The sequence below is a fragment of the Mesoplodon mirus genome (genome assembly GCF_964341445.2).
Source record: "Mesoplodon mirus genome assembly, chromosome: 16".
NCBI lineage: Eukaryota > Metazoa > Chordata > Mammalia > Artiodactyla > Ziphiidae > Mesoplodon > Mesoplodon mirus.
Window position 1 is genome coordinate 44080366 of NC_138992.1, and position 16241 is coordinate 44096606.

General features: G+C 39.7%; 1 protein-coding gene across 1 annotated transcript in view; it reads left to right on the forward strand.

Annotated features, from left to right (window-relative positions):
* The first annotated feature begins 12857 nt into the window (after positions 1-12857).
* The window catches only part of PIP4P2 (phosphatidylinositol-4,5-bisphosphate 4-phosphatase 2), an 82864-nt gene continuing 79480 nt past the window's right edge, over positions 12858-16241 (forward strand). Inside the window, exon 1 of the mRNA XM_082601151.1 lies at positions 12858-13147. Within this exon, the coding sequence (XP_082457277.1) occupies positions 13042-13147 (106 nt within the window). The 5' untranslated portion in view covers positions 12858-13041. The remainder of the gene's footprint in view (positions 13148-16241) is intronic.

Here is a 16241-nt window from a genome sequence, read left to right on the forward strand (position 1 = left end):
CTGTAATAAATAAACTCTGAAATTTCAGTTGCTTGACACAATGAAGTATAGTTCTTGTCATAAAACACTGCAAAACTGGTGTTCTTTGTGGGCAATTCTCCTATAGGCAGTGATGTAATATCTCAAGATCCTTCCTTCCTTGTGCCATTTCCAACATGTAACTCCCCCAGTCTCCTTGGGAGTCATCTCCTACATTCTATCTTAGAGGGGAAAAGAGCATGGAGGATGATGTAAGGGAAGTTTTTATGGCCTGGTCTAAAAGTGGTCTATAACACTTCTACCAACCTTCCATTGGCCAAAATTTGGACATATGAAGACCACTAAATGCAAAGATGGCTGGGAAATATAATTTAGCTGGATTCCCAGGAGGAAAAGGGAATAGGTTTTATCAATCAATCAATAAAATGTTTATTAAATTTATAAATAAAACTATAAATGATAACAAAAAGATGAACTCCCCAGTGGAAAAACGTCCAATACCAATGATCAAAAATAATATTCAGAATCATCAAGAATAAAGTAAATTACAAAAATAACATATTTTCTATTAAACTATCCACAGTAAAAATAATGTCATTTTCCTTGGCTACTGAAAAATGTACAGTGTGAGACACCACAAGTGAGGGTAAAAAATTGTTCTCAGGTTCTAAAGAGCGACTGACAATATATATCCAAAGATTTTAAAGTGTGCATAGTCTTTGAGGACTTCCCTGGTGGTCCAGGGGCTAAGACTCCGTGTTTCCAATGCAGGGGGCCCAGGTTCAATCTCTGGTCAGGGAACTAGATCCCACATGTTGCAATTAAGAGTTTGCGTGCCACAACTAAAGATCCCACATGCTGCAATGAAGATCTTGCATGTGGCGATGAAGATCCCGTGTGCCACAATGAAGACCTGGCGCAGCCAAATAAATAAATAAATAAATATTTAAAAAATAAGATAAAATGTGCATATCCTTTGATCCAGCCTACCACTTCAAAACCTTTATCAGGAATAAATAATCAGAAAAGTGTTCTAAGATAGATTGATGTCATCCTTAACTTCTGTTTTTCATAAACTATGTGAAATCCATAAGGAAATCATGTTAGATTTGCTTTCATAAGATATCCAGAATCTGATCCTTTTTTTTCCACCTCCACTGCTTCTGTCTTTCTTACCTATAGTCCAATTTTAACATAGTAGCCCTTGTGATCCTTTTAAAGTCTATGTTGGGACTTCCCTGGTGGTGCAGTGGTTAAAAATCTGTGATCCCAATACAGAGGACCTGGGTTCGATCTCTGGTTGGGGAACTAAATCTCACATGCATGCCACAACTAAGAGTTCGCATACCACAACTGAGGAGCCCACGTGCCACAACTAAGGAGATGGCAAGCCGCAACTAAGAGCCATTGAGCCACAACTAAGGAGCCTGTCTACCGCAACTAAGACCTGGCACAATCAAATAAAAATAAATAAATAAATAAATAAATATTTTAAAAAATAAGGTCTATGTCATATTGTTAGCACAAGTTCGTGTGCCCAATGCACAGTGAGGCTAAACAAACCAAAATTTTGGAGTTTGGAGCAGAGAAAGGTTTATTGCAGGGCCCTGTAAGGAGACAGGTGGCTCCTGCCTTGAAAAAGCCCTGAGCTCCCCCCAAAATTTTGGAAAAGCATTTTTCAAAGCCAGGTGAGGGAGGTGGTTGCAGGGTATGTGATCAGCTTGTGCACAAGTCTCTGACTGGCTGGTGGTGAGGGAACAGGGTGGTGTCACAAGGGTTAACATTATCAATCTTTTGGCTCCAAGAGGCCTGGAGCTATGTGCTCATGGTCATCAAGTAGTTAATATCTTCCATTTGGTAGGGGGTTTTCACATCTGTAAAACAACTCAGGAAATGAGCATCAAATACTGTTATCTAGGTACTTCAGAGAGGAGCTAAAGCAGAGGATATGGGGGAAGGTCTGCCTTGGGAAGGCCTTATAGGGTCCTGCTCCTTTACAATATCATTACTCCTCTGCTCAAAAGGCAACAAGAGTTCCAAAGTTTTCTCAACTCAGAAGATATACCAAACTGGCCTCATACGATCTGCCCCATCAGATTCTCTGATCTCATCTTTTACTCCCCCCACCCCAACCCCCCAGCTCAGTTTGCTCAGGCTTCCTTGCTGTTCCTGCATATACCAAGCATGCTCCCTTCTCAGGGCCTTGCTGTTCACTGTCCACATACCTGTTTAAATGTCATTGAAGCCTATCCTAACTCCTCCATGTAAAAAAGCAATGTGCTTCCTCCACCCATCTTTGCCATTTTCCCTTACCCTTCTTTATTTCTTTTATAACATTTATCACCATCTGATATATTATATATCCTTGTTAAACTGTTACCTATATTTTTCGTTATAATGAGGTCAGGGATATTGTAACTCCTTAAAGAGTATCTGGCACATAGAAGGTACCTAATAAACATTTGCTGAATGAATGAATAGAAAAATACTGCAACAATTCTGAAAAATTAAAAAATAGAGGACTGGTTAAATAAACTGGGATGTTGCACTTAAGTATCAGGAGGATAGACCCTTTAAATCCTAGAAGTAGAAATGAAAAAAAGCCTAGAAGTGTGGAAATGAAAACTAGAATGTGGTTCTGTATCTCACAGGAGGAAATGCTGGGAATACCAACTTCTAAAGAGGTAATAGGTATTTTTCTTACCCAACTGGGCCCCCTGCACTGGGTATGCAGTCTTAGCCACTGGACTAACAGAGAAGTCCTAACCTCAATTACCTCTTAAATGCCCTGCCATCTTTGTAGCCCCAGCATTTAGTACCAAATTCTTATATTTTTTAATCAAAAATATTTGAATCAAAGAAAAGTTTGAATTTGAGGCAACAGTCATATATATTTCTACATTTATCCATATCTATCTATTGATCTAATCATCTATCTCTACAAGTTATTAAACAAACAGCACTTAGCAAGGTACAGATAAGAAACAATTATAGTTTCCTACAAATACTGCCCCTAATAGGGCCATTTTAAATTCTCACTTGCCTCCTGTAACAGATATCTTATCACATCATCACATCTTGGGTAGATTCTATAACTTCCTTGTCAATTTCAGTGATTAAAAATCCATCCAGTCTAAAACTCCAATTTCATATCCAAATCAAAGATTTCCTCTTTTCTGTCATCTGTTAATATTGTGGCTTGAAGGACCTGAAATGGGGAGGGGGTATGGTCTTCCTTTTGCCTCTTTCCCATTTTCCACCTTGGGAGAAAGAATGTAGTTTACCTCTGGGCTTCAGGTCCTTCCTCCATTTTCTAGTTTCTACCTCCTCCAAGAAGTGGACACAGGGAGGAGTTGGAGGGAGTGAATGGGCTGTCATAGTCTTCCTTGTGTTCTTTGATACTAACTCTTGGGCCAACACTGACTGGCCATTGGCAATACTCTCTCCACAGCAGGCATTCAAATACTGGATTTCTAGAGGAGGCACAAATGTGAGTTCTTTAGGGCCTTCCCAATCTATGGTGTCCTGCTTAACTTCTTCCAGTCCTCCTCAGCTCTTGTACTCAGTGGAATACCTCATGGGCTCTGGTTGTTGGAGTTTTTTCACCCAGCAGTTAGATTCTTTTGTTCCTGCCATCATGATGGCACAAACCCAGCTAATTTTTGTGGTGCTACTTTAGCCTACAAGAAACTCACATTCTCATCAAAGCAGAAGTGATAGCTGAGCTGCACCACAGGCCTTTCTGTTTGCCCTGCCATGATTCACCAATTCTTTTTTTCCTGTTCACACAGACTTTGGGAAGAGCAGGTAGTCTGTGTCTTAATTTGAAAATGAGGTGTTAGTTTTCCTTTTATGCAGGTACATCCAAACTTTGCAAATTATTCTTAGAGCACTTCTCACTTGACTTTTCAGAAAAGGACAGGGAGAAGCCACAGAAGAACTCCCTAAGCCAACAATTCATGACTTCAATAATTTCCATTTTCTTCCTTCTCATTCTTCTGTTTATATGGATTGGGGTAATTGTGGTTATTGAGGGGCCAGTTCTGCTGATTTAGTATGTGGAGATACTTACTGCTTTTTTTTGGCCTCAGTTTTGGTCCCTAACTATCAGTTTTGGATCAACAAGAAAAGTTCCACACAACTTCAAGTCAAATTTTGTCTATGGAACTTTGCATTTTGCTCTGTTCTGTTAGGGTGTGCTTATAGAGTTTGGACCTTATTTTACTCTTATTAGCATCCTGTGAGATGTAGGATAGCTATCTCCCATTTTGCTGATGAAACTGAGACAATAAGAGACAATCTAGGACTAATTAATTGAAAAAAACAACTCTTCTATGACTATAGTCAAGACTTCAACACTCCTCTATTGTTTTTGCAAAACGTTGCACTTTTTCAACTTCAGAACATGGCCTTATTTTCTCAGAGTTATAATTCTGTTTGCTGGAGAAGTAAACAAAATCCCTCAGAGCTGAAGGTAAACCTATTTATCCTAGTCTTAGCAGAGTGTGTACCCCTCCTTCAAGTTTTCTTCACTTAAGAACCAGTTTCCTGCTTTTTCAGGGTATGCATATAACAAAGGGGAATTCATATTTCATCCTTCATGTGAAATCTAAATCCCTATTTCCTCAAAGTCCTTTTTACTGGGCATTTCCAAAAGCCTTAGGAACATTCATGCATATATTTTTATTCTTTTGGCCATGCCACATGGCATGTGGGATATTAGTTCCCCGACCAGGGATTGAACCTGTGTCCCGTGCATTGGCAGTGCTGAGTCTTAATCACTGGACTGCCAGGGAAGTCCCCATTCATGCATAAATACAACTCCCTCAGGCCTGCTGTGATACCCTAGAGTTCTTGCATTAAGCATACAGACTACACACCTGAAATGTACTATATAATAACTGTAAGGTGAATGTAGATCAATTAATAAGTTAAAAATACAAACATGTTCTGGCCCATTGTGCTTCTAGCTTAGTTCAGTGATGCCTGTCCCCTGGTTTTCCTTCCAATAGAGCTAAAAGAGGAGAGTGATAAAAAAGCTTATGTTTATGGCAAGTCTATATGCCAGTCACTGATAGTTACATTCCATATATTTTCTCATTAAATTATAATAGATACTCCATAAGGTAGGTATTATTACTCTGTTTTACAGACTAATTAGACAACTGAGGTTTTGAGAGGTTAAACTAACTTAAATAAGATCATTACTCAGAGGTAGTGAATTCAAGTATAATTTTATCTGATTTCCAAGCCTGGGATTTCCTGGCACAGAGTAGAGAAACAGAGGTCAGGGTGAGAGAGTAGAGATGGTACCCTGGTATGTGCTAAGGAAAGCACATCTATCTATCTTGCATAGATATTCATAAAATACACTTCTCAAATGAACTTTAGAATTTCAAATTAAACTTCCCCAAAGCATCATGTCCCTTGAAGAAACTTCCTTTGTCTTTATGCCTTTTTTACACAAAATATTGTTTGTGGTTGTGATAGATCATTATAAAATGACCTCCAATGAATCACATCTCCCTGCATCCATGTTCCTCTGCATGTGAAACTGCCACATCTTCCATCAAGAGACTGAATTTATCCCTCCGCCTGTTTGAATGTGACCTGGCCTTGTGATTTGCTCTGACAAATAGAATGTGGTAGAAGTAAACTTGTACACGTTCCAAAACTTTGGGCTTATTGTTACTGAGTCCAAGCTCATTCTGCTCACTGCATGACAGGCCAATAAATCAGGAGATGAGGTGCTGAGTCAAGGAATAATGACTTTATTCAGAAAGCCAGCAGACCGAGAAGATGGCAGACTAGTGTCTCAAAAGACCAGCTTATTGGAGTCTGGATGCCATTTTCTTTTATAGAGGAGGTGAGGGAATAAAGTAAAAAGGCCATAAGTCGTACAAATATCTCCTGGAATGGCCAGTCTCAGGGAAGGGATGTGTTAATTTCTTCTTTCTCCTAGCCATCCACAGGTGGACAGGGTCAGGATGTTTCCCTGAACAAAGGCACTTTGGCTTAACATTCAGGCAGAGGGACAGGGTTCCCGGAGGTAGGCCATTATGTATAGACAGTATCCTCTTAGTGAACAAAAGCAACGGGAAGAAAAGGTTAAGGTAAAAGAAACAGATCCAACATGTAGTCAGATTTTGTTCTTCCCTGTAACATTATAAGGCCTTGGAAGCATCTGCCTTTGCCCTCTAAGTGTACTATTCTGAGGCTGACATGCAAAGAGGAAGCCCAGGGTAAAAGTACATTTGGAGACAGTGCTTCAGCCAATGCAGCTTTCTCAGCTGAGCTCAGTCCCCAGCTGATCCACCAGCTGAACGCATCTTTCTGAAAAATAATACATTGTTGTTTTAATCCACTAAATTTTAAGATGATGGATTCTTAAAAAGCAGTAAAAAAAGCAGAAAGTGGTACTGGAAGTACAAACCAATAGGTAAATCCAACAGAACTTGGTACTGAAAGTACAAAGCAATAGATAAATATAATAGACATTAGTATTGCTCTAAAAAAACCCAAGTATATGGCACTGTCTTCAGGACTAGGCAGCCTGAGAATGCTGAAAGGAGTAGAGGGGAAACTGTTAGTAGAAGCTAAAAAGCAGAGAGGAAATTGCTACAGGAGACGAGAGAACAGAAGTCTACCAATTAACTATTGCTTATGGTAACTTGGAAGGTAGAAAATGCACCTAATGAACTTATTGATCTCACTAATTTCCATGTAGGGTATAGAAAATAACAGTTAGCTACTTTTAGCTTTGTCTGATGAGAGGTGGTATTTTATATTGTTACCATAAAAAAATTATCACAAACTTAGCAGTTTAAACAACATAAGTTTATTATTTTATAGTTCTGTCAAAATTTAGAGGTAGTAAAAATTAAAACTAGGTCAATAAAATAGTATTAAGTAAGAGTTTATAGTGTACGAAAGGATAGTTTGCAAACTGGGAGTCTTCAAATCCAACACTGAGATGAAACTCAGAGGCATGATATTACAGGATGGCTTTGTAAAGTAGAAGTAAGAAAGGTGTTTAACCTTTACAGTGATCGGGTATTACAATGGTGGTTTCCAGATGGTAGGGGATTCGTTAAAAGTGATTAACTTATACCATTTTAGGAAGATGATTATCAGAGACACTTAGAAGAAAAAAAACCTATGTTGATTTTTACTTATGTTCATGAAATAAGCTAGATTTATTTTCTTTATGTAACTTAAATGATTTTGTCTGCTTGTAGGATTTTCAACCCTGGTCTCTATTTTATTTTATTTTAACATTTCCATAGGTCAGAAGTCCAATAATTCTCACTGGACCAGAATCAAGAGATCAGCAAGGCTTTGTTCTGCCTATAGGCTCTAAGGGAAGATCTATTTGTTGACGAAAATAAAACACACAACATAAAATGCTGTGAATTTAAGTTTTATTCAGGGTCTTACTGAGGAGTATAGCGTGGGAGACAGCTCTGAGGAAGTGCTCCAAAGAGATAGGGGAGGAGCCAGAATATATGACTTTTTTGGCCAGAAAATACATGTAGTCACACATATATCTTGGTAAAAGATGGCTGCTAATCACAAAGAACAGACATCTTGAGTAAATGATTTTAGTGCTTTTCTAGGTATGGAAGATGCAGGAATCTGGGGTCATTGAAATTCTTCCTGAGACATGAATCTATCTAGAGGCCTGTTTTTTGAAAGCACAGAGTGCCTCATCCTGTTTTTCATCTTGAATTCCTCTCAGGGGAGACTGCAGTGGGTTTCAACTTAACCCTTGTATAGCTGGGTGATAAGCGATGCTCTATGTTCTTCTTTGCTCACAATTTCTTTGCTCATTAAAATTGTTTATAGAATCCAGTTCTTTGTGTTTGTGGGGCTGAAATCCTCATTTCCTTGCTGCTGTCAGGTGAGAGTCACCCCTAGCTCTAAAGGCCACCCACACTCTTTGGTTCCCTTCCTCCACCTTCAAAGTCAACAATGGTAGGTTGTGTCCTCCTCACACTTCTAATATCTCCTCCTTCTTCACTAACTATAGCCAGGAAGGTTCTCAGCTTTTAAAGACTCATTGGCCCACCTGGATTACCCAGGATAACCTCCCCATCATAAGATCTGCAACCCTTAATCACATCTGCTAAATCCCTTTTGCTATGTAAGGTTTCCTAGGTTCTAGGGATTAGGTGTAGACATCTTTTGGGGGTCATTATTTTCCCTACCACAGAGATGAACTAAAAAAGAACTTTCAGTTTACAACAGAATTTAGAGGAAATACAGAGGACTCAGAACAGTCCAGTAAAAGATTTTTTAACATAAGAAGTGGCCTCAGGATAAAATTTTAATCCAAGGGGATGGCTATAAAACTCCTTGTTAAGACCTCTGAAAGATTCAAGCAGTGATTTGAAGACTTCCTTAGGTAAGACAAAGGGGCTTCTACAAATCTGAAGGGTCTCAAATGTGGCCCAATGTAGAGAGATGCCTATCTCAAAAAGAATTATGTCTGTGGCTTTGGGGGCAGGAAGTAAACCCCAATCAGATTTATAAGAAGCCTGCAATGTTTTAAAGGGAATTGTATTAACTTGGATTAAAAGGGACAGAGACCGTTCACAATTTTAAAAAGGCCTCTGGGCCTCCAACTTTGTTTGGGCAGGAGGCAGACTGGGAAAGCTACTCAGCTACAAACAGGAGTCATACGTTATGGAAAAGAAAGGACTCAGTGGCACGGCAGAGAGCCAAGGACAGCAATAGATGAGGAAATCCAGTAACACTAAGAGCAGAACTATGCCCTAATAAAGGAGCGTTCCCTGGCTCTAGTGTCAAGGGAGCTAGTGACATATGCTCAACTGGATTTCAGAATTCTGTGGTTCAGTGTACGCTATGTTACGCTATGTTCTTTCCATTCTAAATGCACATCAGCTCCCTCCCCTCACTTTATGAAATTGGAGTGTTTATTGCTGTTATGCTGCTCGTGTTTCACTGTTAAATGTTGGAGGCTGGGGCAGGGGGAGATGAGGGAGGCACATAATTTATCTTTTTAGTTCACAGCTCTCTGAATCAACAGGTGCTGTACCCAAGGAGCTGAACCTGTGGAATCATACCCAAGGAACTTTGTCTGCACCTGGACTTGATTTAGGTGACAAGATATACAAACATGACTTTGGTGATTAAATGAGACCTTGGGGTCTTAGGAATGGGCAAATGTAGTTTGCCTGTGAGAGGGACATGAACCATTGTGGTCAGAGGATAGACTATGGTAGCTTGCTATATAATGGCCTACAATGAATCATGCCTTCCTCTGTTCCACAGCCCTTTGCATTGTGACATTTTCACTCCATCCATGAAGATATGGAATCTATTCCTCCACTGGCATTGTCACTACCTTTGACCATGAAAAGAGGTCTCTGGGCCTCCAGCTTTCTTTGGGTGGGAGGTAGGCTGAAGGAGGTGGAAGAATGTGGTGAAAGTAACATTATTTGAGGTCCAGAGCCTAGATCTTAAGAGGCACCATAGCTTCCACAATCACCCCCTTAGAACACTGCTCTGAGACTACCAAGCATGTGAAGAAGCCTTGTTTGAATGACTATATGGTGAGAGACTCGTGGCCATCCCAGCTGTCTCATCAGCTGAGCCCAGCCCCCAGCCAACCTGCTAGCTGAATGCAGCTGCCTAAGTAAGGCTAGGTAAGACCAACAGAATGTCTACTCAGTCAACCAACAGAATCATGAAAAATAACAAATCACATTATTTTAAGCCACTGGGTTTTGGTATAATTTGTTATTTAGTAGTAGATAACTGGAACTGTAGCTTAAGCAGCTTAAGTAAGTAGTAAGATATATCTCTTACTAGCTCATACAGTATCGGTTTAACCATACAATTATTCCAAAAGTGAAAATGAATAGTGATGGCAAAGTATCATAATCATAAAATGCCTTAGATTGATCAGTATTATTTAACATTTACTGAGTAACTATAAACTATAGAATTATCTTTAAACTAGAATGAAGTGATACTCATCTAATAAAAGTTTTTTTAGTTTTTGTGAAATTTGGCATTGTTGCAAATATAATCTCGATATACCCATTAACTGTATCACCCTCAATTGAATTCTGAAATTAATAGAGAAGTCATATAAAGAAGTAAAGAATGAAAAAAAAAACCTTTATACTGATCATTATTACCTGGGCAATAAAGAAAATCTAGCTGTACAGATAAAATGGAACAATAAAATAGTCAGGTGGCAAAACTCTCATCTTCATCAAAAAGTCAAGAAATGCTCTTAACTTTTTTCCCATTAACAATTTGTTTTAGTAAGATTCTGGGACTGTGTAGAATTTGTTCATATACTCATTTGTTATTTATTTGGCAAACACTTATCAAGTGCTTATTAATGTGCCATGCATTGTGTTAGATACTGGAGATATAATAGTGAATGATATAGATTTGGTTTCTGACCTCACAAAGTCAGTTGAGGATAAAAGGTGGGTGGGTAATGGAAATGTAAATACACTGCTACAATAAAGTGTGATAGGTGACAGGATAGGACACTAAAATTGCCCCTTGTCCTTCTGTATCCCTGCGGGATTGGTTCCAGACCACCATCTCCCCGCCACCCCCAACGGATACCAAAATCTTTGGATGCCCTTCCATAAAATAGCGTAGTATTACACAGTATTGCATATGACCTATGCATATCTTCCTGTATACTTTATAGTGTTTATTTTTACTTGTTGACAGTTTTGCTTTATTTATTTATTTATTTTTGGCTGTTTTGGGTCTTCGTTTCTGTGCGAGGGCTTTCTCTAGTTGTGGCGAGCGGGGGCCACTCTTCATCGCGGTGTGCGGGCCTCTCACTATCGCAGCCTCTCTTGTTGCGGAGCACAGGCTCCAGACGCGCAGGCTCAGTAATTTTGGCTCACGGGCCCAGTTGCTCCGCGGCATGTGGGATCTTCCAAGACCGGGGCACGAACCCGTGTCCCCTGCATCGGCAGGCAGACTCTCAACCACTGCGCCACCAGGGAAGCCCCCTCTTCCTGTATACTTTAAATCATCTCTAGATTACTTATAATACTTAATAAAGTTAAGTATTATAGTTAAAAGTTGTTTTTTGCAACTTTCTGAAATTGTTTTTTGCAAAAAGTTTTCACCTGTGGTGAAAACTGTGGATGCGGAAACCCATGTATACGGAGGGCTAACTGTATAGAAATAGGACTTTGTTGATTCTTTTTAAGAGTTTATCTCAATAGCTTCTAGGCTGCAACTGTAAAAACACTGTTGTTTCTTTTGTAAATTGTTCACTTTTGCAGGGAGTGCTACATCTTTACCCCTCACATTCCAAGTTCCTAGAGACCTATAAATGCCCTTGGATTATATCCTATGGGAATCCTATTTATTTATTTATTTTTGTCTGCACTGGGTCTTTGTTGCGGGGCGAGAGCTCTTTGTTGCTGTGTGCCGGCTTCTCTAGTTGCGGAGTGCGGGGGTCTAGAATGCCCGCATGCTCAGTAGTTGCAGAGCATGGTCTTAGTTGCCAAATGTGAGGTGTTAGTTCCCTGACCAGGGATCAAACCTGGGCCCCCTGCATGGGAGTGTGGAGTCTTAACCACTGGACCACCAGGGTAGTCCCTGGGAATCCTTACATTGTGTTGTCTCCTGATACTACTGATCCACAAAGGATGCTGCATAATAGAAAACATTATTCTTTGATTTTCCCTTAGGATTTCCAGCTGGTGCCTAAATGGAATTTTCAGAATAAAGAGTATCTTCAGAGGGCATGTAATATAAGAGGTAGTTTCAAATGTCTACAGTTTGTTTTTACTCATGCCCCTTTAAATCTCCAGCCCCTTTAAAGCCTACCAGCCTCATTTTTGGTTTGTTTTTGACTGTGCTATCTCACAGACATCTTAAAGACCAAGACCATCCCCTATTCATATGTGTAGACCAGTTATCACATGATAATATGTGATGAATGACTCAAAGAACTGTTGCAGAAAAATGATCGGTTTGAGACCATGACTATTTTCCCATTGCATTTTTTGATCTGGGCATGTTCAAAACTTTGATTTTAAAACCACTCTAGCCAGCCACCAAAAAAGAAAAGAAAAAAATAAACACAAAAAACAAGATGAGAACTGTGCTTAGCTTGTTTTTAATACTGTTTTACATGAGAATGATTATTTTAAGACATTACTAATGAAAATAGTTATTTGTCTTACATTATTCATAAACTTTATTATCATATATGTGTCAGGGACAATACAGTACAAAAACAAAACTAAAATGACAACCTATCTTGTTAAACTAAACTTGTAAAAACCAACACACTATGCATAGTTTCAATAAGATACAGTTACTAGAGTGCCAAACAGATATTTAAAAATTAACAAGGAAAAGCAGGAAATGGCACTGCTCATACAAACATCTACTTCCTCTTAGACAACAGATGTTGAAAAATGATTTCCTAACAAAAGCAGCAGCCCTGGAGAAGGAATTGATAACCCTAGGAATAAGTTTTCTTTATATAATTGCTGCAAAGTTTGACAGCAAAGAACTCCTCTTCCTCCCTTGAGGAGCTAAACTTGGGTTTGTGATTGCTGTAGTTTTCCTGTAATCAAGCCACAGGCCTTTTGCCCCGTCTCAGGCTGCTCGTCACTCTTCTTTTTCCTTAGTTAAGGAAACGTGAAGTACAAAGAAGAAAGAGTTGTATCCCTTCCCGCCCACTTACCTCCTCTCTGATTTCGGTTACTTGGCACCTTCCCTTCCCAGCGTTTCCCAGTCAGCCCTACCAAGTTCCCAGGGCTCCTGCTCCTCCCATTCTCCCCTCCCCCAGCTCTCCCGGGCCCTTTCTTTCTTTTTTTTTCCTTCATCCGCTCCCCTCCCCTAGGCGTGCTTCCCAGCGCGCTTCCCTTCCCCGCCTCTCGATCCCGCATCCCCCCTCCCTGCCCGCCTCCTACCTTGTGACACATCCCGGGTCCTCCCGGAGGCGGCTGCAGCGGCAGTAGCGCTAACAGCGCCTCCAACCGGAGCCGCAACCCCAGACTCAGCCTCCACCCCGGCCCCGGCGCCACTGCTGCAGTCATGGCTGCTGATGGGGTGGACGAACGCTCGCCTCTGCTCTCCGCATCCCATTCTGGAAATGTCACTCCCACGGCCCCACCATACTTACAAGAAAGCAGCCCCAGAGGTAAGGCAAGCATAGATCTTTCTACTTTGTAAGAAAAAGCCTAGGATGTAAAGACCAGGGAGCTCTGAGGCGGAGGCCAGCCTCTCACTTGGGCTGGGAGAGAGGGATGCTGACTGTGCCTTCTGAAGCAGAGCCTGCCTGCCTGAGAGCTTCACTGCAGGGCTTTCTCGTGGTGTAGTGTGGCGTGTGTGAGTGTGTGCGTGTGTGTGTATTTCGCCCCTTCTTACCCACGGGTATGGGATGTGTGTGTGTGTGTGCACCCTGTCTTATCCACTGCTGTTGGGGTGTGTGTGTGTGTGTGTGTGTGTGTGTGTGTATTTCACCACTTCTGACCCAGGGGTACAGGATGTGACATGAATTTCCCAGGTTGGGCTTTGCTGTTTTAGAGCAGCTCCTAAGTGCAGCTGCATGGTTGTGCAAATCTTTCACAGTCATTCACAAATTCTTTCACGTTGCTGAGAAACCAGGAGTACTGCTCACCTTGGCATCTGTCCTTGAAAGGGCTTAGCTTGAAAAATATGCATTTCCTACCATTCATCCACCAGTGGTCTGTTCAATCAGGGAATTGCCTTAGCAAAAGGAGAAGAGTTAATCAATATTCCTAACATGTCTGAAATCTCTGCCCTTCCTTATTGCTTCTACTTGTAAGGAGTATGTGTTAGTTTTAGTGGTAAATGAGGAATAGAAGAGAAGATGGAATATTTTTGATGCATATCTGAGTGAGATTGAAATTGACTTTTAAAAGTAACCCAAGTTAATAAAATAAATATTTCTATTTATTTCTCTTCATAAGGTGGAATCAAGAAAGATTTGATGGCAATGGGGTCTGAAGAAAGAAGGGGGAAATCTATTTACCAAACTATTCAATTTATTCCAAGATCTATCCTTGTTCTAAGCCTTTTAGTTGATTCCTATAGTAGAAATAAGGCAGAGTCAGTAGTTATAGAAAATGGAAGGCAAGACTTTAAAAAACCACTTAGAGTAGTGAAAAGATTGGTCAATTATGGCACTTGCAAATGTAGGTTAAGTGCATCTCTCCTTTTTGGCTGAATGTGAGACATTTAAAAACCTAAGGAGGCAAACATTAATGCCTTTGAAAATGTGGGTGGATCCTGTTTCCTGTAACACAACTTTTTCTACGTTCAAGTCTGGAATTGGAGCAGCTGTAGAGCAAGTCGAACTTGTCAAGTATTTAAAATTTCCATTTAATACTTCATAACTTGAAAAGCAATGATCTAGATCTTATTCCACACTTAACAAGAAGCAGGACAAAGGAAAAGGATGTTTAGCTGTGAATAATTTAGTGTGATTAATGAGTTGAGAAATAAGGTGCAAAATGGTACAAAAGGTGCAAAATACTCACCCATAGAAAACCCAAAAGTCATGTTTGTTGGTCAGCATTAAACACGTGTCAGAGGACACCTCTTGGGGGGAATTTCCTTAAAAGGCAAATTTGATGTTAATGTGTTTACTGTTATCTAAACTGTACGGTCTACAGCAGGTTTAAACACTTATTAATGACTGTTTCAATTTCATCAATTCACCCTTTTAAGACAAAATATTTGATGATTTATTGAGAGACAGAATTTAGATTTAAGAAACTGTCCCATAACAGATTTTCATGCCTCTATCTTGCATCTATGTTTTTTTGTTTTTAGTCAGAGAGTGGCTAAATTATCCCACAGAAATGGTCGTACTCACGGACTTGCTTGTAGACTTCTTTATCATTTGCCAAATAGTTGTTATTCTGATAAGACTTCTCAAAGCACAAAATACGGTACAAGTTTCAGCTCAGCCACTAAGAAAAAGAAGTTTCATTCCAGAAAACTTTTACCAAAGAAATTCAATGTGTTATAAAACAAAATTCAACTGAGTACATTTTAAAGATCTTATTGGCTTTATTTAGTGATTCATGAATCAGGCAGAATCCCCCCTAGCAGATAAAAAGGACCTCTAAGGAACTGTACAAAATTAAAGACTCATATAGGCAGAAGGGAGTGGGACAGGGAAGTTATACTAGCAAAATGTGGATTGGTTGTGGCAAGGTCACTTTTCTTTAGGGGATGGCAGGGGCCTATCAGGCAGATGACCTCACTAGTGCTGATCAGGAGATTTCTGATTGATTGGGTTAAGAGTCCATTTCTGAGAGAGGCATAAGTAACTCCATTTGGGGCCTGTTGTCTTGTTTGTAACAAATTTTTATCAAAAAGCTCTTTCTGCCTATTGTAGAACAATTTTTTTTTCTTAACTCGTGAATGAGACAGGTTAGATAATTAGAAACACTAATTTCATATGGCATAATACCTAGGAAGCAAGAAGCATAAATGAGAAGTAAAAGGCTTTTTTTTTCCTGCATTTTTGGCAAAATATCTTTTCTTAATAAATAACAAATAAGAATCTTGATAAATATTTTGAGTAAATACACAATATTTGATTCTAGAAGAACAGTGCTAATTACTCATTCAGTAATTCATCAGGTGGGACAACGTACCAGAGACTGCTCTAGGTAAACAAGAGTAACCAAATCCATGCCCTCATGGAACATGAGGAAAAAGAATAAGTAAAGACATGGTTGAATCATTTCAGATTGTAAGAAACAGTCTGTCACTAGACCAAATATTTTCAGTAGTTGACAACAGTAGAGTTGAAGCTTGGGATTCAAAAGACCAGAAATAGAATGTACTTTTTGGGAAAGAACTTTGGTTTATGATAATTACCATCTATAATTACCCAGACATTAAAAATTTTTCATAGAAGTGGTTAATAGCCATAACTAGTGACTATTTTCTCCAATTCAAATCTTCGCTATTTGTGTAACCTTCTAAGAACAGGAATGTGAGATCCCACCCCAAGATGAAATATTCCATTTCAAATTGAAAGTTGATGGAGTGTTTATTTATAGACAAGTTATCAATAATGTAGTGGGGGAGCAGTTAGTATTTTGCATCTGGTTTCATTTGTGTAACAAATCCTCCTGGGTTTCTAAGTGGAATGCTTCTAGTGGTCTTTGCTCTCAGTACTGGATTCCTGCATAGAGTAGGAGGACATCACCTCTCCTGTGATTACAGTGCCCCATTTGGTATATTTGTCAGCT